The sequence below is a fragment of the Pseudorasbora parva genome, chromosome 7 (genome assembly GCF_024679245.1).
Source record: "Pseudorasbora parva isolate DD20220531a chromosome 7, ASM2467924v1, whole genome shotgun sequence".
NCBI lineage: Eukaryota > Metazoa > Chordata > Actinopteri > Cypriniformes > Gobionidae > Pseudorasbora > Pseudorasbora parva.
This window is the reverse complement of record NC_090178.1, coordinates 4,973,202-4,999,779: the sequence shown is the minus strand read 5'-3', so window position 1 is coordinate 4,999,779 and position 26,578 is coordinate 4,973,202. Positions and strand designations below refer to the sequence as shown.

The 26,578-nt window shown below is 40.0% G+C and overlaps 2 protein-coding genes across 3 annotated transcripts in view; one reads left to right on the top strand and one right to left on the bottom strand.

Annotated features, from left to right (window-relative positions):
- Window positions 1–1,227: 1,227 nt before the first annotated feature.
- On the bottom strand, window positions 1,228–16,692 carry dhdds (dehydrodolichyl diphosphate synthase). 2 transcript variants are annotated; one of them, XM_067449503.1, is made up of 9 exons: window positions 16,625–16,692; window positions 15,407–15,480; window positions 14,697–14,813; window positions 13,376–13,518; window positions 11,881–11,997; window positions 7,005–7,106; window positions 5,894–6,008; window positions 4,774–4,881; window positions 1,228–1,615 (listed from the first exon to the last, which is right to left on the bottom strand). In XM_067449503.1, the coding sequence occupies exons 2-9, from the start codon at window positions 15,467–15,469 to the stop codon at window positions 1,373–1,375; spliced, it is 1,008 nt and encodes a 335-aa protein (XP_067305604.1). In that variant the 5' UTR covers window positions 15,470–15,480; window positions 16,625–16,692; the 3' UTR covers window positions 1,228–1,372. The 2 variants fall into 2 exon arrangements, with proteins under 2 accessions (XP_067305604.1, XP_067305605.1); XM_067449504.1 differs by lacking the exon at window positions 16,625–16,692 and adding an exon at window positions 16,340–16,546.
- Window positions 16,693–21,484: 4,792 nt separating this feature from the next.
- Window positions 21,485–26,578, top strand: part of ago1 (argonaute RISC component 1) — a 47,130-nt gene continuing 42,036 nt past the window's right edge. Inside the window, exon 1 of the mRNA XM_067447822.1 lies at window positions 21,485–21,889. Coding sequence (XP_067303923.1) covers window positions 21,865–21,889 — 25 coding nt within the window. The 5' untranslated portion in view covers window positions 21,485–21,864. The remainder of the gene's footprint in view (window positions 21,890–26,578) is intronic.

The following is a 26,578-nucleotide window of genomic DNA, read 5'->3' as shown; positions in this document are numbered from 1 at the left end:
CACAGGAAAAACTGCTAGTCATAACTTTAAACACAAATACTCATAAATAAATAAATTTATTTACATCATTTTACAGGCTATTTTAATAAGTGAGTTAGATCAGATGTAAAAGCAATAAGTGTCTATTTTGGATGTATGGTTACATAGATAGATAGATAGATAGATAGATAGATAGATAGATAGATAGATAGATAGATAGATAGATAGATAGATAGATAGATAAACTTTAAAAGAGGGATGGAACTATTAAAGGATGGATGGATGATACATAGAACATTAAATGATGGATGGATCGATGGATGGATGGAACAATTAAAAGACAGATGGATGGATAGATACATATAACTATTAAAAGATGAATGGATGGACTCAGAACTATTAAAGGATGGATGGATGGATGCGTAGATCTTATAAAAGATGGACGGACGGATGGATAGATAGATGGATGCATAGAACATTTAAAAGATGAATGGATAGAAGAGGATGGATGATGGATGGGTGGGTGGATGAACAGATAGATAGATATCTTTGGGGTATATTTTTAGTCAGTAAAAGACATTCTAGATAAATTATACATTTTCTGCTCTACCATAAAATATAGATGCTCTTAAATGGTTAGTTCACCCCCAAAAAATGAAATGTATGTCATTAACTCCTTGCCCTTATGTCGCTCCACACCCGTAAGACCTCCGTTCATCTTCACGCACAGTTTAAGATATTTTATATTTAGATCGAGAGCTTTCTGTTCCTCCATTGAATGTATGCACACTATACTGTCCCTTTGCAGAAAGGTAATAAAAACATTATCAAAGTAGTCCATATGACATCAGTCACACATCATTTTATGTTTTTATTGCCTTTCTGCAAAGGGACAGTATAGTGTGCATACATTTCCAATAGAGAAACAGAAAGCTCAGGGACTAAATATAAAATATCTTAAACTGTGTGTGGAGATGAACGGAGGTCTTACGGGTGTGGACCGACATTAGGGTGAGGAGTTAATGACATCAATTTCATTTTTGGGTGAACTAACCCTTTAAGTTATTGTAATAATTGATTTGGGAATCAGTTGCTCTTGAGGTTTCAATTATTTGGTCAAATTAAGCCACAAATCTGAGTTTGAATTATACAGTACATACTGTATTTAAATAAAATAAAAAAACGACTGAAGTGAATCACTGCCACCGTTATAGATCAAACAGATTCTGGCAATAAAAGAAGCCTCTGTGGTCCATCAAAGTGAATTTATTTTCAGATTTAAGATCAGTTCTATTGTAATGACAAACACACATAGCCACTGCCCCATAAAACGGGGTGAAACATCCTCCCAGATGTAGCGTATTTACAGATCAGTACATAAAAAAGTTCAGTGCTAAGCCACGACAGCCTGGCTGCTTAAATCGCTGAAGAAAGTGTCTCTCTTGTGCTGAAGGGCATTGAGAAAGCAGCGCACCCTCTCCTCTCGGCTGGCGGTGTAGTTCAGCAGCGCTGTCTGTCGACTCTGGGCATCCATAGGCTTTCCATTTCCACGCCGCTGCAGGAGCTCGGCCACACAGGAGCGATCCGCTTCCATCTGCTGGAGCGCCTGGCCTTCCCTGTGCAGCTCACGGGCTTTCTGCAACACAGCATACGTGCAGCAAACGTGAATATGCATGTAAATGCACGTGTGAATTGAAAACAAATAATCATGCTTTTTCATCTTTACTCAACTTTAAATAAAACTTCTGAACTTCCCAAAATTATGTTATCAGGAAACCATTTAGTTAACGTTTACAAAAGCATAAGCGTTAAGCAACAACGCTACGTGCTGTAATACAATATCCTGTGTCTTCATGCTGAAAGGTTCTTAATCTTAGCAAGTTGTCTGTTTTTTTACTATAAAGTGCCATTATTAATCTATAAGTGACCTAAATACAGGAATGGTCCATTCCAAACAATGGGGGTCATTCAGTAATAAGTGCATGGATTATTTCTTATTTGTATGCACAGGAGAACTTTAGAAGATCTGCATAATTCACAACACATACACATGAATTTGTTATTAACCATGCTCTAATGTAAATACATTTTGGCCTGGTTTCACAAACAAGGTTTAGATAAGCCAGGAATAGGTCTTTTAAGTAGTTTACTGGTGTGCAATCTTGAGGCAAAACAATGGCTCTGACATATTTTAAGATATGCATTCAGTTAAAACAGCTCAAACATGCATTTTTAGTCTGGGACTATCTGAAAGGGTTAGTTCCCCCAAAAATGAAATTGATGTCATTAACTCCTCACCCTAATGTCGCTCCACACCCGTAAGACCTCCGTTCATCTTCGGACACAGTTTAAGATATTTTATATTTAGACCGACAGCGTATGGAAGTGTATGCACACTATACTGTCAATGTCCAGAAAGGGAATAAAAACATCATCACAGTAGTCCTTATGAGACATCTGTGGGTTAATTAGAATCTCTTGAAGCATCGGAAATACATTTTGGCCCAAAAATATCAAAAACTACGACATTTCAAACCTCAAATAAAGATTCAAACGGTCATGAATCAGCGGATTGATTCATGATTCGGATCGCGTGTCAAACTGCTGAAATCACGTGACATTGGCGATCCGAATCATGAATCAATCCGCTGATTCATAACCATTTGAATCTTTATTTGAGGTTTGAAAAGTCGTAGTTTTTGTTATTTTTGGGCCAAAATGTATTTTGGATGCTTCAAGAGACTCTAATTAACCCAGTGATGTCTCATATGGACTACTGTGATGATGTTTTTATTCCCTTTCTGGACATGGACAGTATAGAGTGCATACACTTAGATACGCTCTCGGACTAAATATCAAATATCTTAAACTGTGTGTGAAGATGAACGGAGGTCTTACGGGTGTGGAGCGACATTAGGGTGAGGAGTTAATGACATTAATTTAATTTGTGTGAAATAACCCTTTAAGCCTTGTCTGTGAAACTGAGGTTAGAGTATTTTAAATGAGCGACCGCCTGCCCGAGGTTAGTCGTCAGCATAAAGCACACCCAAACCATGTTCATTTAAGGGCTTTCTGCAGAACGTTTCCTCTGCATCCTGTCGTCACTCTCAGCACACATAACGCTCTCTATAGCAGGGGTTCTGCAGGTTTTATGAAGGTAAATTGAAGGGAAAATAACATGCCAACATGTTCATGTAAGTCTAGGAAGCACACACAATTGTTTTGTTAGCAACACTTCAAAGTTAGAAAATACAATTTCCAACAGATATCCATTACTTTGTAACTTATTTTAGAAAAAAAAAAATGCTTTAAAATTTGACTCACTTTGCTCTCAAACACTAGAATACGGAAACAACTTTTACTGAACCTTCGGAAGGATGCACAGATAAAAAAAAAAGTGATTTTCAATAGCTTTGTCTTGTTTTCCATTGCAAATATCGAAATGATTCTTAAAAATCAAGATACATCTTCATCATTGATAGAAATCTTGTGAAAGTGATTTTATTATTAAAAAAACACGAACAAATATCTGCCAATGGGTTGAGGAAAATCAACTTCATAAATTAAAAAGTAATTTTCATACCCATTGCCAGATACTTGTTCTTGTTTTAAGCATAAACTCACTTAATTCTGTTGAATTATTCAGAAAACAAGACTTTATTTTGCCTCTCAAGTAAATCTATCTTGATTAAGGATGTTTAGATATTTTTACTGTAAAACAAAAAATCTCAAGGAAGATTTGTTGTTGTTGTTGCAGTGCATGCAAATAAATGTTGGCATTTCATTTATAGCCCTATGCAAATCTGTTTAATTTATTGTTTTGTTTTCCATTTTAATGGTTAAATAAAATATGATTAGCATGTCTAATTAATGGAAATCATGAAACATATACAATATAAAAGCAATTTATTAAAGGTTTAACAAAACAACGAAACCAAAAAATGTTAGGGCCCTGTGAAATACCCGTCCTAATTTCCTTTAAATTCCACATTATACAGTAAATTCTCGGTTTTTATGAAAGGATTCTGCGATTCTTTACCTGTTTTCTGCATCGTAGCAATCACAGGGCCCTAATTTAATTCCACGATATTGAATTTAATATTTAAAGGCCCTTAATTGTCGAAGACCTGCGGAAACCCTGCAATGGACAATGCAGCAAGATCTGAGCAAATGCCATGTGTAAAATTAATCTTAACACGATTATAAGGTCACTCAGAGTATATGATTTTTGCATACGTGTGTTCAGGAACTGTGTACTGCCATTGAGGCTAAAGTGAAAGTTGTTTTACGCTATGAAGCTATTTGAAGCTCTGCCTTTCAAACGCCCAATAGACATAACTTAAATCCGATCCAGATACTGAGGCCCCTTAATGTGAACAAATGTAAACGTGCCATGTCCTGATTGGCTAAGCAGCAAGGAACACACAATGGTAATTCAAAGTGCTTTACATAGAAAACTAAAATAATCATAAATATGACCTGAAACACTAAGTTCAGGGTATCTCAATCTGGATTGGCAGAGAATGAAAAGTCAGGTTTGCAGTTTTACTTCTTCTTAAAAATATTTGTAAGCTGTGCGTTTAAAAAGTACCCTTGCTTTATTATCCGCCAGAGCGGGTCTAAGTGGATCTTCCTCGTGTTGGAGGGAAATTTACGGTCGATTATTTACTTTGCCATTTTTTATTAATTGTCAAACGGAATATTCCCATCAACACTTTGTTGTCCGCCTAAGGGGATCTACCCAAGTAAGCTGTAAATCACCATAAAAACTGAAAGACAAGAGTTATGGCATACCTGGAGAGATGGATGACTCAGCTGGTACTGCAAAACTGCTTCACACAGATTCCAGAAAGAATACTCCGGCCACAGGACAGACTGGAATACTAGACACGAATACGAGGTCTGTGGAGTACACGATAATGCAGGAGTATGAAAAACATTCATCACTTCAAAGTTGCAGGAGGAAAGTAAATATATTAAGAACAATATGTGCTTAATGCACAATAGACATCCATGAGAGCGGTGCCAGACTTTCAGCTGCCATGAGTGTGTTTTGAGGGGAAATCTCATTTGAAAAAGCAGTGATGGGAATTACTCCGCTCTTAACAGCTTAACTTCATCACACTCATAGGGAAAAATAATCGTTGTGCCGCAGTAAAATAATACAGATAAATCCTGTCATTGGAGAGACCTAATCTGGCATCTAAAACATCTAATCTGTCAAATTTGCAAAAAGGTCTGAAATTGTTTCCATTCTGTTTGATTCATTAGGATCAATGTTCACGCATGCGCTGAATAGCTAGCAGAAGTTTCTTACACTGAAATACTATAGGGATAATTTCTTCTATCATTTGTCATAGACAAAGCAGCTCTTTATTGCACATGTATGACAATTTATAACAAAATAACAGTATACCCTTGTGTGACCTTGTCTTTTTCAGTTTAGTTTTTATAACAAAACAACAGTATACCCCTGTGCAGCGTTGCCACGTCTGTGGTTTTCCCGTGGAATTGGGCTACTTTAACACTGTTGCTGTTTTTGAGAGAGAAAAACTCAAAATCCAAACACTTTGTTGTGTACAGGTGGAGCTTTGCTGGCATCTAATGATACCAATTTTGCACTGCACCAAAAACAACATTCTGTGAGATATCAACCTCAAATTTTGAACATAACTTGTTTAGATATAATGCTTTCATTTTCTAGAAGCTTTAGATAATATATATTTTGTATAAAATACTGTGCCCAGTACTGATGAAAGTTTAGAAACACCACCACTGTAATTCAATCTAAATCTAGTTTGTTCCAATCAGACTATAAATCAAACTATGAATAGCAGATGAACTCAAATCTTGTATGTTTGTGCAAGTGCTTCATTTGTATGCCAAGACACTGACCAATGCGAATCTCCGTTACCTGCCACAGTAGGAAGTCACTAAGGCGCACTTCTCCAGACGTTCGGATGAGCAGATCAGGGTTTGGAGAATTACTGCTATACAGACACTCACCGAGAAGCACCTCAGACACGTCGCTGACAAATCACAGAGAGAAGAAAGCTATTAATAACAGCTGTTATAGTGTGGTGCAGGTATAACATTTGACACACTTTGTATGCCAAAAGAAGTTAGCATTTTATCACTCCCAGTTCCCTCGTCCTGATGTCAATAGGTTTTGGTTAAATGGCTGAAATTAGGTCTGTGCCGTGGTAAGCATTTTCACGTTTTATTCTTCCAAAAAAAATCTGTATTACCCTACTCGTGATTTTTAAAATCTGTTAACATGACTTAAAAAAGGTGGTTACAGCTAAGTGTCTAATGGGACAAAAAGGTAAGTTAAATGGGACTGAAAAAGGTAAACTCAGTCCACTTTTACAGTCTCATTATGCTCATAATAACTCAAATTTTCTAGGAAAATGTTTTGAGATAAAATTTGAACGAGTTTTCGGAAGCTCACTGACTGTGACGTAAAACGCAGCACCGTGGTGTAGTCCGTTTATAGCCTACCTTTAGCTTTTTAATTCTGGCAATTGCATTCCCTTACGAAAGGAAAATATATTTACCAATATATTTTCTTGAAATATATTTTAATATATGGAATAATATATTGATGGTATTATAAAATATATTATATATTCATGCAATATATTGCAAAATAAAACAAATGATTGCCGCTTTCAATATATTGCAATATATTGGAAAATATAAATATTAAATCCCATATATGTGAATATATTGCATGATATTTTCAAATATATTGCAATATATTTTTGTTTCGTAAGGGTTTAGGCTTAAAAATTCACAAGAGTTGTGTTCATCTGTGATAATTATCTTGATGGAAAATATATAAAGATCAAACTTTTGTTGATCACAGCTTGTTTTTAGCGATAATCCAAAAGCCTATAGGAAAATCCTATTGGGTTTTTCTCGAGGGAGCCAGTGTGATGCTAACTGCCGCTTGGCCTACAAAGTGACGTCATGCCTGTACCACTCTATTACTTTTTCACACTTCTAAAAAAAGCATAGCTTACCTGGATTTTATCAGGCCCTGTTCTACTCCCCATGCCATTTCCTTCACAGCATTTGCGATTTCATGTCTTGAGGTGTATGCGAAGCACACATTCAGAAAACACCTGCATAAAAACAGAGCACCATCAGCAACATATGAGATGAATTAACTTCAGCAAATGCATCAGATACATATCATATTCTAAAAACTGAATGAAAGTTTTTCCAACCCATATAACTACCATGCAACCGAGTTTATCTGTACTTGTCTATTCCACCCTCTACGCTCTACCCACCCATCCATGCCTTTTCAATTGTATCCCTGCGTCCCAATTCGCATACTATCTATACTAGTATTTGAAAATGGAATTAGTGTGTCCCAAATTGTAGTATGCTGAAAAGAGTACTCCAAAGATACCCGGATAGTTTAATATATCCGGTCAGAATTCGAAGTGCGGATTGACACACACTCTAATGGCTGGTATTGCCCACAACCCATTACGAGTTGGACGAGGATTCGATTAGAACTACAAACGCGAATAAAAAGTGTTAAAAACTACAAACATGACGGATGTGCGAGTCCGGCGGTTAAAGGGGGGGTGAAATGCTGTTTCATGCATACTGAGCTTTTTACACTGTTAAAGACTTAGACAAACATAGACAAAGTTTCAAAAACTAATGTTGGACGTTTGATGGCGTATTTCTGTGTCAAAACTACTCCTTCCGGTTTCTCACACGTTTCGGAGAGTTTTTTTTGAGTATGGCTCAGCTTGACGTTAATAGAGCGGAAGGTCCTTGTATGGGCCGTACGGGCTCTTCTCCCGGTAGGGTGCGCGCGCGTGACTAGAGCAAGAGAGGAAATGCACGCCCATAAACACTCGCTCAGCTGCAGATCCACCCATCCGTGAACACTTCTGTCGCGCCGCACTCCACTTTATTCCTATGGGTGACGTCAAGCGACTTCTACGCTTCAGCACAGCATTCTGGGAAGGCAGCGCTGCATTTGAACCGATTTGAACGCAGAAATGACGGGAAGCTTCACAACATCGCTTCAAAACGCAAAGTGGATCTCCACCGTTCACTGCTGTCAGGACTTCGCCAAATCATACCAAAGAAGTGTGTTTTTGACGGAGCGGTCCCAGCGATAAAGGTTCGGTCCTGCTTTGGAAGCAGCCGGTGAGTAAAACTGCTTCAAATGTCTGTGCTGTCGGCTATCGTCGCGTGAGTAAACATCAGTAAACGACACGATCGCGTGCTTCGTCATTCAAATGCGCTAACTTTGCTCCAGTGTTGTTCTCTGTATAACGTTACACTAGTCTGACGTGCAGAACCGTTTTGCTTGCTACTGCTAAGGTTTAGTCACATACAATAGTCCATAAACCGAATCATGTCCTCATAAACTGCGAGTAAAGACACACAACTGCTGACAGGCCACTAAATACAGTCCATACCACAGAGACGGACGTCCTGCTGCTGCTGTTTCTCCTGTTCAATTTATTTCAGCCTCCGAATGATTCTGGATCATATATCTATTAGCTGAGATCGATAGCCATGGGTTTCTCCACGGTTGAGAACATCATCGCTTTGTTTGCGATCGTCATTCTTTAGCTCCGCCCACACGATACGCCTCCAGGCGCTCGGTTTTTTCCGGAAAGACTCGGTACAGCCCATATTTCTTTTATAAATATAATAAAACTAAAGACTTTTCGGAGATATGAAGGATGCAATACTACTCTATAGGTACTCAAGATTGACATGAGATTGACTGAAACTGAGTGTTTCACCCCCTCTTTAAGTAGAGAGGTTCAGATAAAGTGGTTTGAGTGATCTGTTATCCGTATTTAGTCTGATAAATAGATATTTATTCAGTGTTGTCCACATTATCATCACCTGCAGCAGCATTGAGAACTTTTGTAATGACACGTTTGGCCATTAACTTTTCAATGCATCATTATATTTAAACTGCAAACACACAAGGACTCTCTCTGCATTAAAGACCCACAAATGGCAGATCAACGTGTGACGACATTTCTTTCTGATAAGATAGAAAATTAAAGACTGGGTAGGTAGGACTGATCCAAAACACTTTTGTCCAAATTTGTTTAAACTTTCTTTATATGTCAATACATAATTAAAATGTGAGTACTCAGAAAAAGAGAGTATAAAAATCAAGTGACTCTAGACTTTTTAATCTGCAATAAACATCGCTCATTATTTTCGTTCGGGACGAAACAAGTGATTGGCTTGGGTGACTGTCACTCACACGCGCAAACCCGTTTGATTTGAGGAGTTCAAGCATAGATATGTAGATAGATATGTATACGTAGATGGAAAATGTATGTGAAAACAAACATTGACCCTTTGAAAGTGTTTAAATTAAACTAAATGTAAGAGTATTTAAAGAAGAGAAACCGACATATTTCTGCTGTTCTATATAAGCATGGCCTTCTGTCAGAGAGTCTGTTGCCTATTTTTGCTACGCTGCTCGTGCTGAATTAAAGCCACGGTGCATAGCTCTTGATCAACTTGACCTGATTAACATGAACGAGAACCGATTTCACCATACAATCCTGTAATGCAGTGTTTCACAATCACCACATGACATCCAGCGCTGTGAAATAAATTATAAAATAAATGAAAACACATCACTGCCAGAAGATTTTGCCCAAACTTCCAAGGCCTGTTTAAATTATTAAACTGGGCGTATCTTAACTTTATTGTTACATTAATCAAGTGAACAACTTATATTAAGCACATTATATCCATGTGTGTTTGGGAATGGGGCATTTGCAGCAGGTCATAAATCAAAGCACATCTCAGAGGAGAACACCGGCAAATGTGACAGACTGGACGATATTATAGTCTGCATTTGCAATAGAGACAGAGCGCATTTAGGCCACGCCCACACCGGGGGGGGGAAACAATCCAATGCTCTCCTTTGAATTTGTATTGCGTGAAGTGGTCGCGTCCTCCTTTTTATATACAACAAACAACAGGGCAATGTCTAAAAGCTGATATGTGACAAGATGTATAGCACACACAAGCTAAAAAACACAAGTTTTTATAAGCTGTCGACCCCAAAAAACGAGCGTTTAAGGAGACTAAAGTGCATACAGGCAATAAGACGTGAAGCTTTAGCAGGAAGAATAGGTTAATTTTGGGATCCTGACACTCAGTATGTCTCAGTATGCCTACGTGTGCAGTAAACATGTTGTCAAATATCCAAATGTCAGTTTTATATATTATATTTCCTGTCTCTGATTACTTTCCCCTCCAGTGGGCGCAGTTCTCAGTGTAATATAGCATCTCGTGCTCTGTCTTAAGTGCCTGTATCCACTTTTTTGTCCTTAAACGCTCATTTTTTGGGTCAACAGCTTATAAAAACTTCTGGGTTTTTGTTCATTTTTTTTTTTAGCTTGTTTTCTCTACACCTTGTCAAATATCAGCTTTTAGACATTGTTCATTTTATTTGTAATAAGTCTGAAATGACAAGGAGGTTGCATCCCGCAATAGAAAGTCAATGGAGATGGTTGGTTTATCCCCCCCCCCGGTGAGCGTGGTTTTCAGATTATGACGCGTGTCGCTCTGTCTCTATACACGGTTCAGCTGCGCGTGATCAACGAGAAAAAAGCTGCCAGAATGCACAACGGCTCCCGCTCTCCATGTGCACTGCTTTTGCCCTGTCAACCATAGATATGTATATATATGCACTCCACTCCTTCTCCGCTCCTCTCAGGTAAATAATGCGTCTTCCAGCTGAGTGGTCGGCCGTTCCTTTTTTTGGGGGGTATTTTTTCACCGTATTTTGGGGGGCGTGGCTTTAAAAGAGCCCAAAAGGGAGAAGGTGGAGGGAATGGAAATAATGAGCTGTCTTTAAAACAGTCGTGAGAGGTCTACAGACACTCAATTTTTATACTTTCTTTTTTTTTAGAGTACTAACATTTTAATTTTGTATTGATATATAAAGAAAGTTTAAATAACCAATTCTTACCTACCCTACCTTTTAAACTAAATGTGGAGGATTTTAACTGCGATGATGATTAACAAGGCAGTTTAAACGGTGATGAGATTCACGTAACTAAGCAACAGAGTCCGTTAAAGATGACAAAGTAGGGTCCCACTTTATATTAGGTGGCCTTAACTATGTACTTACATCAAAAAGTAAGTACAATGTACTTATTGTGTTCATATTATATTGCAAAACACTTTTGCTGATATTGAGCTGGGAAAGGGGTTGAGTTAGGGACAGGTGTGGTGGGATGGGTAAGTTTAATGGTAGGGTTAGGTGTAAGGGAAATGTCAACAGAGTAATTACAAATGTAATAATTACAGACGTAATTACATGCAGGTCATTTTGAAAATGTAAGTACAATGTAAAAACATGTATGTACACAATGAGTGCATTGTATCAAATGATTAATTACAATGTTAGTACATAGTAGTTAAGGCCACCTAATATAAAGTGGGTCCCGAAGTAGTATATCCCAAAGCTTGCATACTCTTCTGCTACAGCACATACTTTTAGGACGTAAAAAAGTAGGCGAATTGGGACGCAGCATATGTCTGTATTTGCTTACGTGAAGTATAATGCCTTGTTTGTGTTCTAGTATGTATAGTGATTTGTGGTGTAGTCTATAATCTTTGTCCTGTCTTTTATGTATATTGTTTTGAAACTTTTGGCTGTCAGTCTTGGCCAGGACTCCCTGAGAGAAGAGTTACTGTAACTCAATGGGACTTTTCCTGGTTAAATAAAATAAAATATGCAAGTGATTTACTCGCACTGTAGAGGGTTGTTATTAAATAAGGCTGTGGTGATATAGCTAAACTTGATATTTATTTTGATGAAGATCTGTGAAGTAGAAAATCCAAAGTTAAGAACCGGTATAATGCAGTGCTCACCTGTTGTGTGCTCTAGTTGACACCACAGCTTTGGCAATAACCTGCTGCAGATCTTCAGGCAGTAGAGTCAGGTCTCCCAGCACACGAATACACACACCATGCTTCTCAAGATTCTCCCTAGAAATCACATATACATTGTACATAATTCTATTTAGCCAACCAATACGACAATTCAGCATGACGTCACAACAGTAATAGACGTTCTTCCGGGTGGCAAAAGGCGAAACGTTCCTATGGCAACGCTAGTAATTCAGACATAGTTAACATGATTATTGAGGAACTGATTAACTAATTCAGGAGATAGCAATACATGAAATGCCGTCTAGTACAGGGGTTTCCAAACTGGGGTCCGGGGACCCCCAGGGGTCCTCCAGAAGGTTCTAAGGGGTCCCCAGAAACTTTCAGGGAATAAAAAAGCAGAGAAAAACAGAATAAAGTCTACTGAATATTATTATTATTCAGGAGATAGCAATACATGAAATGCCGTTTAGTACAGGGGTTTTCAAACTGGGGTCTGGGGACACCTAGGGGTCCCTAGAAACTTTCAGAGAATAAAAAGACTGAAAAAAAGTCTACTGAATATTCTAAATGGGTTTCATTTCTAAACGTTTCTCTGCTGTATACATTCCAGAATTGTATGTGTTTGCTCTGTATCTTTAGTGGGTTTTACTCACCAGTTTAAATATTTATTTATTTATATTTTACATAAAAATAGATTTTAGGAAAGCGGTTCCTCATAAAGGGAAGGAGGGACATGCTGTTGAAGAAGGGATCGCGGTGCTGAGGAGGTCGGGCAGCGCGGATGAATGAGGACCGCGAGGGCTGCCCGAGGCGATGGTGCTGGAGCGAGGAAGGTGGGACAGAGACCTCGCTGCCGTGCCCCTGGGTCGAAGTGGGGTGGCTGCCGTCCCTTGGCCGCGAGACGAGACCGGTGTGTCACGCAGCTGGTACTCATTACCACTCGTCACCGGCCGCTCTCGCGGTCCCTCGCCACGCTGCTTGCCACACCACATTCTGCCTCTTCCTTGTACTTTTACTTCAGACAGTGACTGGCAATGAATTTGATCTTCAAAAGAGACCTTGAGTTTACTAATATTAGTCTCGAATTTCCCCAGCTGAAAATAATTATGCTCTGATATGATTTTGTAGATGGACCGTTTTTTTGAGAATACTTCTCTGTAGAGAATACGTCCACTCGCTTTAACCTCCTCACCCACAGGTTTTGCTGGATATATTTACTTTTTTTTAAGAAAAACTATACGATCCTACACATTCTGCGGCGCAACCCCAAACGCAACACATTTTTGTCATAGTTTCAACTTTATTCAACAACAAAGTTTTTAACTATGTAACTTTACAGTAGCTGGCTGGATCTCTTCAGTTGGTCAGTATAAGCCGCTCGCGTTCTGACACCCGGAAGTATCTTGGTGCCGATTTTTTACAAACATTATGAAATGCCGTACAGAAGACTAGATCTTGTGCAGGAGTAACTTACTGCTCCGTCAGCAGGCGGCTGAACTTCTGTCTGGCCAGCTCCATCAGGCCATCCACCTCCTCTTTGGAACGCTTGAAGTTCTCAATGCTGAATGCATACACGGTCACCTCGTGAATACCCAGGTTTAGGCACCAGCGGAGCGTCTATGACAGAGGAAGCAATGCATATTAGGAAAAAATGAAATGTAGAATAAGAAATTTCAAACTGAGAGCATCATATAAAGGATCCAACCACAGTTCATTTTGTTTAACTTGACTTATATGGGACTCAGATATGGTGCCTCTGATGGGAGCTTGTTGCAGGTTTTACGTGTAATATGCATGAGACAACAGCATTTGAGTGTCATTATTTGTCTGGAGCTGCTGGCGACTAACAACAAAATCTTGCTTTTATATACTCGTGTACTATATGTACATTTTTTGTTCTTCCTTGTTGTTCATTCGTCATCGTCACTTTATTTTTCACAGAGCATTATTATGCTTCTCTTCAGCTGTGATAGAGAGACATTGACTCCTGAAGCATTGAGGGGAGGGGTGTGTATAGCAGAGTTTCCACCAAAATTACCCGGAACAATTTTTCCCAGGAACTTTTTCAGACCCATTGCTGTCTGCGTTTCCATCGCGGTCTAATGTACTGTGAATATTTGGCAAATGAGTCTGGTGACAGGACTGCTCGTGAGTCGTGACTTTCCAGTTCCCACTGGATTTCGTCCTCTGCATATAAGCTTAATAAAGCCTGAACCTCGTCGTTGGTCCATCGGTCATATAAGACCATTGTTGATTCAAATAGCAAAAGACTCTCACTGCACGCAGAGCAACAGTCTTTTAACAATGGTGGATGAAGTAAAATGCTGCATAAACTCAACCAATCAGCATTATCAGCGTACAAGTCCCGTCCCGAAAGTTCCTGAACTTTGAAAAAGTACTACCTCATGAGCAGGGACTTTCTAAGGGAAACATTTTTACCCAGAACTTTATTTAAACCCGATTCCTATGGTCGAAAAACACCAAGTACCACCCCAAAGTCCCTGGTTCCTGAGGAAAGTTCCTGCGGTGAAAACACAGCTTTTGGTTGGGTTGATTTCATATATGAAGTGTTTCTCTGAAATCATTGAATGCATACTTTTTAATGGCTAACTGACAGAGTCAGGTGTAACGCGGATATATGTACAATTTAATGGCCAGTGACATGTATGCAAAATAGCTGAAAAAGTAAATGAAGATTATGTAACAGACAGAAGGCTGAGGTAGGATGTCTGTTAATCGCTCAAGCTGAATATTGTCTAATAATTATCAGTATCTGAAAATATCAGCACACTTACCTCCGCCAGTTTCTCAAAGCCCTGCGAGTGGCCCTCCTGTCGCTCCACATGCGTCTTCTGGGCGTAACGCCGATTACCGTCCATGATAAAGGCCACATGTTTGGGCATGGGCCCAGCCTGAGAAAGAAAATAGTTTAAGAAAGCCATTAGGGTATTAGATTATTTCAGTTCATTCACTGTACATGCCACTGGGTGATCCTCTGAAACAGGGGCTTTCAATCTTTTAAGGTGAGTTCACACTTGTAGTTCGGTTCGTTTGATTCAGACCAAAAATGTAGTCTTGGTCCGCTTAGACTGTTACGAGAAAAACAAGCATTGTGTCCTTTTTAGGGGCTCATCTTGTGGCATCATGTCCTGTTTGTATTCATTTACATGTCTTTGGTCCGTGTTGCGTTCATATTTCAGTCGAACCACACCAGAGTTGGTTCGGAAGCGGAGCAAGACGCATCTTTTCAGGTCTTGAGCCACACCAGGGTTCAGATGGCAGGGTTTACACTTATTCAAATGAACTGCATACTGATATGCTGATTTATATCAATGTTGGAAACTGTTGTGCTGCTTGATACTTTTTAAGGATTCTTTGATTGAAAAGAACTAAATATATTTAAAATTAAAATCTATTATAACAATACACACTAACATTCAGCCAGGATGTGTTAAACTGATAAAAAAAAGTGATAGTAAAGATTTATAGTAGTAAAGAAACAAACCTTCAGGATGTTGGCAGTGAGCCTTTCTATCAGGGACAGTTCCCGCTCTCGAATCCACGACATGGCAGTTGTTTCTGTGAAAGAAGAAGAGAGTTAGTCACAATATGAACATAACTGCTGACTGAACAAGACCAAAACAAACCGTTAAACACATTTTGTGCAAACTACAACCATAAACAGGCAGGGACTTATAATCAAGCTTATTCATGCACTGTAATTGTACTAATCTAGCTTAATCTTCACCTAAGTTTTATGATTAGATATAAATGCTATTAATGTCTGTAGAATCAGTGTATATTAATAACACTTATTGGGGCACAAAACCAGACATGCGTCTCAAGGGTATATTTGTGGCAATATCCAACAAAACTATTACTACTAATAAATTATTATTATCATATTATTTTTTTTAATTTATTATATAATTTAAAACATTGTATGGGTTAAAATTATATTTTTTTCTTTTATCCCAACAATCATTAGGATATTAAGTAAAGATCAGGTTACATAAAGATAAAACCTAATAAATGTATTAGTAGTAATATGCATGGTTAAGGACTTAATTTGGACAACTTTAAAGGAGATTTTCCTCAAAATTTAGATTTTTGCACCCTCAGATTACAGCTTTTCATATAGATGTATCTTGGGCAAATCCTAACAAACCTTACATCAATGGAAATCTTATTTATTCATCTTTCAGCTGATGCAATGAGCCTTATGACTGGTTTTGTCGTCACATTTATGTATATTAAATATTTACTCAAATCAAGTCTGTCGTTTATAGATTAAAAAAAACTGATATAAACACAATTTGTAATGTTTCTCTATTCCTGAAATGATCCTCATAGGATTAATAATGTATTAAAATATAACATTTGACAGCATGAATAGGAAAATATACAGAACCATTTTCTCCAAGTGAACCATACCGACCTGAAACACTTACTCCTTTAACAACATCAGTAAATAGCGACTCATAAAGATCAACAGAATGACATTCATCAATATTGTGATTGTTATTATTATGACTTTGAATTGGTTACTCCATGAAACGCACAATAGCGTGATAACTACCCTAAATATCACACCATTACAATGTTAATTGATCAAGTCTACTGCTAAAGGGAGGCTTTCATTCAATTTATTAAAAATCGGCGCGATTTAAAGCGTTACTTCGCTGTTTTTAAAGAAATCATAAAGCTCCAACTCACAGCTCACAGCCTGCCTGTAGGATGACGTCTTCTTCCCCTGACAGGAAGTGACGCCACAGGAACGCGACAGCAAAGCAATCGCCAAAATAATAATATATATATATTTTTAATTAGTTTTAAAGAATTACAAAAAACAGTCAGGGGTACATTGAATAAACAAAGATAAGAAACAGATACACAAATAAAATAAAACAGTGACGAACATAAAAGTTAAATGAAATAGCAACACATTTTTTTTTACAGCTTTCTTTATTTTAAAAAAAAGAAAAAGATTTAGTTATTGTTGAACTTCTGATTTTAAAATGTAATTAAAGGATTGTTTTAGCCGAATTTATATTTATGAAAACTACATTTAGGTAAAACAAGTAACAGATTAATTAAGAAATATTCCTTGTTTTTCTATATATATATAGAGCAGCACATGAAATTTCATAACATTTTCTTCCCTTAAAATGTTGAAATCAATACAAATAACACACGTTTGCCATATATTTGTTGTTTGTTGTTGTATTTTTTTAGATACTCTTTATTAAATGCAAATCAATCAACATATCAAAATGCATAACATATTTGGGCTCTCTAGCTCTTTGCCTTCTTTGACGAGAATGAGCTTTGCTCTTAAATTATGACTTTAAGAATCAACTGTAATAAATTGTTCATAGTATGAACTTCATACAGAAATGCTAGAAAGAATGTTCAAGGATATTTATCAAATATTAAACCGTGCAAAAACACTCTTAAGCACCTGTAAGGACAATTGCCAATTATGATCCATAAACTGGATTAACTATACCCTCTACAAACCAAAGTGATACTTGCCTCTAGTCGGTTATTGTCAGTGAAGTTCTGTTTGTAATTCGTAGAAAACTAAATAGCTAGTGATAGCTTAGACAGCAACAGCACGTCCAAATACCATCCAATAAAAAGTTTTAAAGTTAATAAATAAATAAAAATAGTTTACCGTTCATCTCACAGATTTATGGAAGCCCATTCCTGCCACATTAGAGAAATAAATAATTATTTGGTAAATCATAATTATGGCATACTAGTCATAATTATGAGATGGAAAAAGTTAAATTATGACATTAATAAATCTGAAATTTCGACATAAAAAGTATGGCATAAAAGTCAAAGTTATCACATGATCACATGACTCTGGACATCTCGATCACATGATCCGCTCTGTGCTGTCGTGACTCTGGACCGACTCGATCACATGATCCGCTCTGTGCTGTCGTGACTCTGGACCGACTCGATCACATGATCCGCTCTGTGCTGTCGTGACTCTGGACCGACTCGATCACATGATCCGCTCTGGGCTGTCGTGACTCTGGACCGACTCGATCACATGATCCGCTCTGTGCTGTCGTGACTCTGGACCGACTCGATCACATGATCCGCTCTGTGCTGTCGTGACTCTGGACCGAAACGATCACATGATCCGCTCTGAGCTGCCGTGACTCTGGACCGACTCGATCACATGATCCGCTCTGTGCTGTCGTGACTCTGGACGATTCGATCACATGATCCGCTCTACGCTGTCGTGACTCTGGACCGACTCGATCACATGATCCGCTCTGCGCTGTGGTTACTCTGGACCGACTCGATCACATGATCCGCTCTGTGCTGTCGTGACTCTGGACGATTCGATCACATGATCCGCTCTACGCTGTCGTGACTCTGGACCGACTCGATCACATGATCCGCTCTGCGCTGTGGTTACTCTGGACCGACTCGATCACATGATCCACTCTGTGCTGTCGTGACTCTGGACCGACTCGATCACATGATCCGCTCTGCGCTGTCGTGACTCTGGACCGACTCGATCACATGATCCGATCTGTGCTGTCGTGACTCTGGACCGACTCGTTCACATGATCCACTCTGTGCTGTCATGACTCTGGACCGACTCGATCACATGATCCGCTCTGTGCTGTCATGACTCTGGACCGACTCGATCACATGATCCGCTCTGTGCTGTCGTGACTCTGGACCGACTCGTTCACATGATCCGCTCTGTGCTGTCGTGACTCTGGACCGAATCGATCACATGATCCGCTCTGTGCTGTCGTGACTCTGGACCGACTCGTTCACATGATCCGCTCTGTGCTGTCGTGACTCAGGACCGACTCGTTCACATGATCCGCTCTGTGCTGTCGTGACTCTGGACCGACTCGATCACATGATCCGCTCTGGGCTGTCGTGACTCTGGACCGACTTGATCACATGATCCGCTCTGTGCTGTCGTGACTCTGGACCGACTCGATCACATGATCCGCTCTGTGCTGTCGTGACTCTGGACCGACTCGATCACATGATCCGCTCTGTGCTGTCGTGACTCTGGACCGACTCGATCACATGATCCGCTCTGTGCTGTCGTGACTCTGGACGACTCGATCACATGATCCGCTCTGTGCTGTCGTGACTCTGGGCCGACTCGATCACATGATCCGCTCTGTGCTGTCGTGACTCTGGACCGACTCGATCACATGATCCGCTCTGTGCTGTCGTGACTCTGGACCGACTCGATCACATGATCCGCTCTGTGCTGTCGTGACTCTGGACCGACTCGATCACATGATCCGCTCTGTGCTGTCGTGATTCTGGACCGACTCGATCACATGATCCGCTCTGTGCTGTCGTGATTCTGGACCGACTCGATCAAATGATCCGCTCTGTGCTGTCGTGACTCTGGACCGACTCGATCACATGATCCGCTCTGTGCTGTCGGACTCTGGGCCGACTCGATCACATGATCTGCTCTGTGCTGTCGTGACTCTGGACCGACTCGTTCACATGATCCGCTGTGGGCTGTCGTGTCTCTGGACCGACTCGATCACATGATCCGCTCTGGGCTGTCGTGACTCTGGACTGACTCGATCACATTATCTGCTCTGTGCTGTCGTGACTCTGGACCGAATCGATCACATGATCCGCTCTGTGCTGTCGTGACTCTGGACCGACTCGATCACATGATCCGCTCTGTGCTGTCGTGATTCTGGACGATTCGATCACATGATCCGCTCTGTGCTGCCGTGACTCTGGACCGACTCGATCACATGATCCGCTCTGTGCTGTCGTGATTCTGGACCGACTCGATCACATGATCCGTTCTGTGCTGTCGTGATTCTGGACCGACTCGATCACATGATCCGCTCTGTGCTGTCGTGATTCTGGACCGACTCGATCACATGATCCGCTCTGTGCTGTCGTGACTCTGGACCGACTCGATCACATGATCCGCTCTGTGCTGTCGTGACTCTGGACCGACTCGATCACATGATCCGCTCTGTGCTGTCGTGACTCTGGACGACTCGATCACATGATCCGCTCTGTGCTGTCGTGACTCTGGGCCGACTCGATCACATGATCTGCTCTGTGCTGTCGTGACTCTGGACCGACTCGTTCACATGATCCGCTCTGTGCTGTCGTGACTCTGGACCGACTCTATTACATGATCCGCTGTGGGCTGTCGTGACTCTGGACCGACTCGATCACGTGATCCGCTCTGTGCTGTCGTGACTCTGGACCGACTCGATCACATGATCTGCTCTGTGCTGTCGTGACTCTGGACCGAATCGATCACATGATCCGCTCTGTGCTGTCGTGACTCTGGACCGAATCGATCACATGATCCGTTCTGTGCTGTCGTGACTCTGGACCGACTCGATCACATGATCCGCTCTGTGCTGTCGTGACTCTAGACCGACTCGATCACATGATCCGCTCTGAGCTGTCGTGACTCTGGACCGACTCGATCACATGATCCGCTCTGCGCTGTCGTGACTCTGGACCGACTCGATCACATGATCCGCTCTGTGCTGTCGTGACTCTGGACCGACTCGATCACATGATCCGCTCTGCGCTGTCATGACTCTGGACCGACTCGATCACATGATCCGCTCTGTGCTGTCTTGACTCTGGACGACTCGATCACATGATCCGCTCTGTGCTGTCTTGACTATGGACCGACTCGATCACATGATCCGCTCTGTGCTGTCGTGACTCTGGACAGACTCGATCACATGATCCGCTCTGTGCTGTCTTGACTATGGACCGACTCGATCACATGATCCGCTCTGTGCTGTCGTGACTCTGGACCGACTCGATCACATGATCCGCTCTGTGCTGTCGTGACTCTGGACCGACTCGATCACATGATCCGCTCTGTGCTGTCGTGACTCTGGACCGACTCGATCACATGATCCGCTCTGTGCTGTCGTGACTCTGGACAGACTCGATCACATGATCCGCTCTGTGCTGTCGTGACTCTGGACAGACTCGATCACATGATCCGCTCTGTGCTGTCGTGTCTCTGGACCGACTCGATCACATGATCCGCTCTGTGCTGTCGTGACTCTGGACCAACTCGATCACATGATCCGCTCTGTGCTGTCGTGTCTCTGGACCGACTCGATCACATGATCCGCTCTGTGCTGTCGTGACTCTGGACCAACTCGATCACATGATCCGCTCTGTGCTGTCGTGTCTCTGTGCTATCTGATTAGAAGCTGAAATTTAGCGTAATGACAACAAAATCATTTATCCATATTGGTGGAAGTGAGAGACAGAGACTATATGCTTTGGATGCTTATATCTTCTAAATGTGATCCCCCCCCCCCCCCATTGTTTTCGAGCACACAGCATATTCATACTAAAAGCCAAAAAACTTTGATTTCATGTGGACTTTAAATTAAAGGGGGTCAGCATGTAGTATATAGTGTGTGTAGTATGCAGGAAGCATTATTCCTGCATTCTTTCCTGTCCTAAATGAATGAATGAATGAATGAATGGGATTTTCAAGCGCACACTAGAGGGCGAACACAAAACACACCAGCAGACAGTCAAGAATCTCAGCAGTGGGAGGAGAAGAAGAAGAAGAAGAAGAAACGGGCTCTCGGGCTGTGGGGGGTGACGGACGGGTCGAGCGTTTTTGTTCCGCTGGTGGATCTAGCTTGAACGGTGAGCAGGAGGCACAACAACCCGCAGCAGAGCAGCCCGACCCGCAGCATCCAGGCACGGACGGAAAGAGCCTAGAGTAGAGGGTCATTCGGGATCGGAACTAAGGAGCTTTTGTTTCCCTCTCAACTCTTGCGGGTTTGGGGGCTCCAGCAGCGGCGGCGGAGACGATCCCGCTCGCCCAGGAAAGGAGGCTGGAAGTCGGGGACGCTTCCAGCCTGAAGGGCCGGTCGCCGTGGCGATTGAGCATCGGGACTTTGGTGAACCCTTTGTGGCTCAGTGGATGGGATGGAGCCGGGACCATCTGGCGCTGGTGGGTTTGCATCTTTTAAGTTGTTTGCGAAGCTTTTGAAATGATATTCGGGATATTATTGCCACACAGAATGCATCACTTGTAACATTATATTAGAAGGTTTATTATTAGGTGATGCCTGTAAATTGATGTGCAGGTTACAGTGTAGGATAAAATGATCTTTGCTAAGGGGAAAATTATGAGAGATTGTCCCAGGTCAGGGGTCGTGGGAAGACTTGAGGTTGAAGCCCGCCTTCAGCAGATGCAGCAGGGGAAAGTGACCCCCAGGGGTCTTTATTGATCCTGCTCAAATGAGGCTCAGGCCAATGTTACCAATTTCACTTCCATTACCAGAATAAATGCACACAACTGTATGGCATATGAACAGATAAATGATTTATATTAGGAGGGATAAAAGCTGCCTGGCAGCTGGGTTTTTGGGAATATGATTTGATTTCTTTTTTTCAGAGACAGATAAATGATGAATTGTTTCAAAGGGCATCTTTGTTGTCAAAGATGTTGCATTGGGTGTTGTTTTAGTAACGAGATACTTGTTCTGATAATCATAGAAAATAAGTGAGGAAATAATAAAACCAAATCTTGATGTTAAAGATTTCATTTGGAGATCAAACATTCTCAAATCTGAGTCTTATTGCATGTTCAAATAAACGTTTTAGGTGCTTTTTAAATGTGTTTTAAACGTTTTAGGTGCCGTTTAAATAACTAAACAGATTTTCCTCTTTGCTTTTTTCTTTTTTTACCCCTGCCAATTTTGGGTTAAATGTAATGCACTAATGCTGAGGTTGTAATTGTTCAAGTGTTGAAATACTTTCTCCTAGCCTAGTTTAGAGGCATTTTTATGTTGAAACTGAGTTGTGACACTTTCAGAACATTTTTTTTAATCATCATGGTGCGTTCAAATCCTCCTGGAAAGTTCGTATTTACGAGTTGGAAAGATGGTGGTGTACCTTCTCTTAATTAACTACACAAAATACTGCAAGGTTTTAAACTCTACTTAGAAAATGAAGAACAAAGAATATGCATCAGGTGTGTTTTACTTTTTTTAAAGTTAATTAATTTGTAACTTTGTTACATATTGTTATGTTACAATGCTATTATATTTTGTGCAGGCCATTAGCTTATTTGTTTACTAAAAAAGACTGTCAATGTCCCTGCTAAATATCTATGTGTGGATTTCCGCCATGTTACCCACGTACACGCCCCCAACTCATAAACAAGGGCCATAAAACAAATTAAGAGCTTCCGATTCATATGTATGCTTTCATGTGCATTCAACTCATAAGTATGATCTTTCCGGCATGACTTGAACACACAACACCGTTAAATTGACTCGACCAATGCTGTGAGTTTGGGGTGGGGCTACCCTTTGTCTGACCAATGGCAGGAGTGTTTGAGAAGCTTATTTGAAAACAAACATTATTTTTGCAATTCAATTTGTTGATGCTAGTGAAACAGAAATTAGTATTATCCCATGTAGTGTTTTTGGAGAGAACTTTGTTTTCATTGCAATGTCTTTTTAGTAACTTTGGTGCTTTGGGTTTGACTATCAGACACCCTGGTCATTGAAAAGTCAGCTTTGCCCGACCAAAACTTCTTGATTTAGTAGTTTTTCTGACACGGAGGGTGGCCTTTATTAATGAGTGGCAGGGGAAGGGTCACAGGGCTGTGCACTGGCCAGGTGGCGTCTCTGTGGATCGTACACACTTCAGTGCATTATTCTCCTGAGCCCTCAACAGCAGGACATCTGGGACTCCAGACCCAGGCAGACCCTGCCAAAACCTGGACCTGCTCCTCACTCAGCTCTGCCCACATCTGCTTCCTTACTATGGCCGATATATATAACACACTTGGTTGTTCTGCCTTTTGACCATATTCAATAAATGTTAAAAACATTTATGTTAAGACTTTTTTCAAAAAAGTTCCGTAAACATTAGTAAACATGCATTCATTAATCAAAGTTAATGTCAACATTTACTAATACATTCGTAAAGTTAAATGTTATATCTGTTGATATTATTAGTGGAGCTTAGACAACATGAACTAAAAATATAATGTTGTGTTTTTATTGTCAACAAAAATAAATCCATCCATCCATCCATCCATCATCTATCTGTTCATCATCCATTCATCCATCTGTTCATCCATCCATTTATTAATCTATCTATCTGTTCATCATCCATCCATCCATCATCATTCGATCTGTTCATCATCCATCTATCTATCTATCTATCTATCTATCTATCTATCTATCTATCTATCTATCTATCTATCTATCTATCTATCTATCTATCTATCTATCTATCTATCTATCTATCTATCTATCTATCTATCTATCTATCTATCTTTTCATCTATCCATCCATCCATCATCTATCTGTTCATCATCCATCCATCCATCTGTTCATCCATCCATTTATTAATCTATCTATCTGTTCATCATCCATCTATCTATCTATCTATCTATCTATCTATCTATCTATCTATCTATCTATCTATCTATCTATCTATCTATCTATCTATCTATCTATCTATCTATCTATCTATCTATCTATCTATCTATCTATCTATCTATCTATCTATCTGTTCATCATCTATCCATCCATCCATCATCTATCTGTTCATCATCCATCCATCCATCTGTTCATCCATCCATTTATTAATCTATCTATCTGTTCATTATCTATCTATCTATCTATCTATCTATCTATCTATCTATCTATCTATCTATCTATCTATCTATCTATCTATCTATCTATCTATCTATCTATCTATCTATCTATCTATCTATCTATCTATCTATCTATCTATCTGTCTATCTGTCTGTCTGTCTGTCTGTCTGTCTGTCTGTCTATCTATCTGTTCATCATCCATCCATCCATCCATCCATCCATCCATCCATCCAGTTTAATTGGAAAATAAGAAATGCAGAAACTTTCTTAAAAATTTGAGCTTTAATGCAAAATAAATGTTAAATCAAGTGTTTGGAATTTTGATTTATTGAAATGAACTGCTGTACAGAAATGAATCAAAAGTTCAAACTAACGCAGTTTTGCTACTCTTTTTATATATATTATACAATTTAAAAGCAGCTTTTAGTAAATATGTCTGTCTATCTTTCTCTCCATCTCTCTCTATCTATATTTATCCGTCCATCCAACACAGAGAGCTGCCATTGTTTACTGGTTTCTTGAGATCTGGCTCCATTTCTCGCCATCTGCTGCTGCTTGCCTTTGCGCTGGTGTAGGAAAGAGAGTTTGCCATTGATCAAGACTTTAACAGAGTATATATCCTCAACCAAAAAAAGCATACAAGAGTTTTCCGAAGCGGCTCGGGCTCTTAAATCATAGGCGAGCTATAAAGTGGTCCGTGTAGGATAAGATTGATGACCTTGTCTCTGTGTAATGTTGAGCTTCTCGCTGACACTATACGATGAATAAGGCGGAGGTCCAGCTCTCCACAAACCCCCACGTATCCCTGGGTCTCCTGATCTCCATGACAATGTGTGTTGCTCTTCTGTTGCTATGGTGAGGCTGGGAATGTTTTGGGGCCCCTGTGTTTGTGTGTGTTGATGTGGAGGCGCGGGGGCCCCTCTCCTCTCCTTCCCCCCTGTATGAGACGGAGGGCAGCTGGGGTCTTTGTTATGATGGAGGGAGTGTTCGTCATGGACAGAGAGGTTAAAGGCGTCAACTCGTTAGACTAGTGCTTCACAGCTAGTTTTGTTTTGGGTTGCAGATTTGAACGAGCAGCATCAACATGCTAACAAAACTGTTTATCATACGCACGTTATAGGCATCTGCCGATATCAATTTTTCATGTTGTGATAAATTGCTAAAGCTTTTGTCGCGGTATACGATATCATCACGATATTGAAATAAGTTGCAAAAAAAGTTTTGTCATAGCATAACGGCTTTAAGAACTAGTTTTGTAATAACAAAAATAACTGAATGTTTAAATACAATAATACAATGCACCAAAAATATATACAGCTCTGGAAAAAACATTTTAAAATTTCAGATTTTTGTATCTGACCATGTCTATTCAAATGTAAAACCTACAAATAAATAAGCAGTTATGTTCTGCATTACTTAAAGCAACTTGACTAATATTTATCAAAGAGCCATACAGGCACTTCGTGGGCAATGGTATTACAAATGAAAGTTATTTTTCCAGTCCACAAAATGCCTCTGATTTGCCTCTTTGGATTGGAATTCTTTATTTTAACCTTAGATACTACACTAATTGTAATATAAATAATATAAATATTAGAAGAAATTACTTTAAGTGGTCATTAATGGACCATAATTATTGCACAAATAGTATTTAGTACCACAATATCTCCTCAAAATATTCAAAAAATATTACTAAACGAAAATGCAGTTTATTTAATAACATTTATTTTATTGAAAAATAGTTAAGGTGTACGGAAACATTTCACTATGATAGTATCTCAGGCCTAAATACAACAGCATAACATTACAATGTTGCATCTCCATTACTCTCCATTTTTAAATGACACTGTAAATGCGGTTGATGTAATCATAAATGCACACTATGCTGTACTGTTTTCCAAAAATTGCTGCAAATACCTGTATAGGGAAGCTGTTGTCTGATTGACAAAGTGCTGGTTCTTTTAGAACTATTGAGAGCGCCGTGATCACGTGACCGCACGCTGACGCGAGATGAACGCATG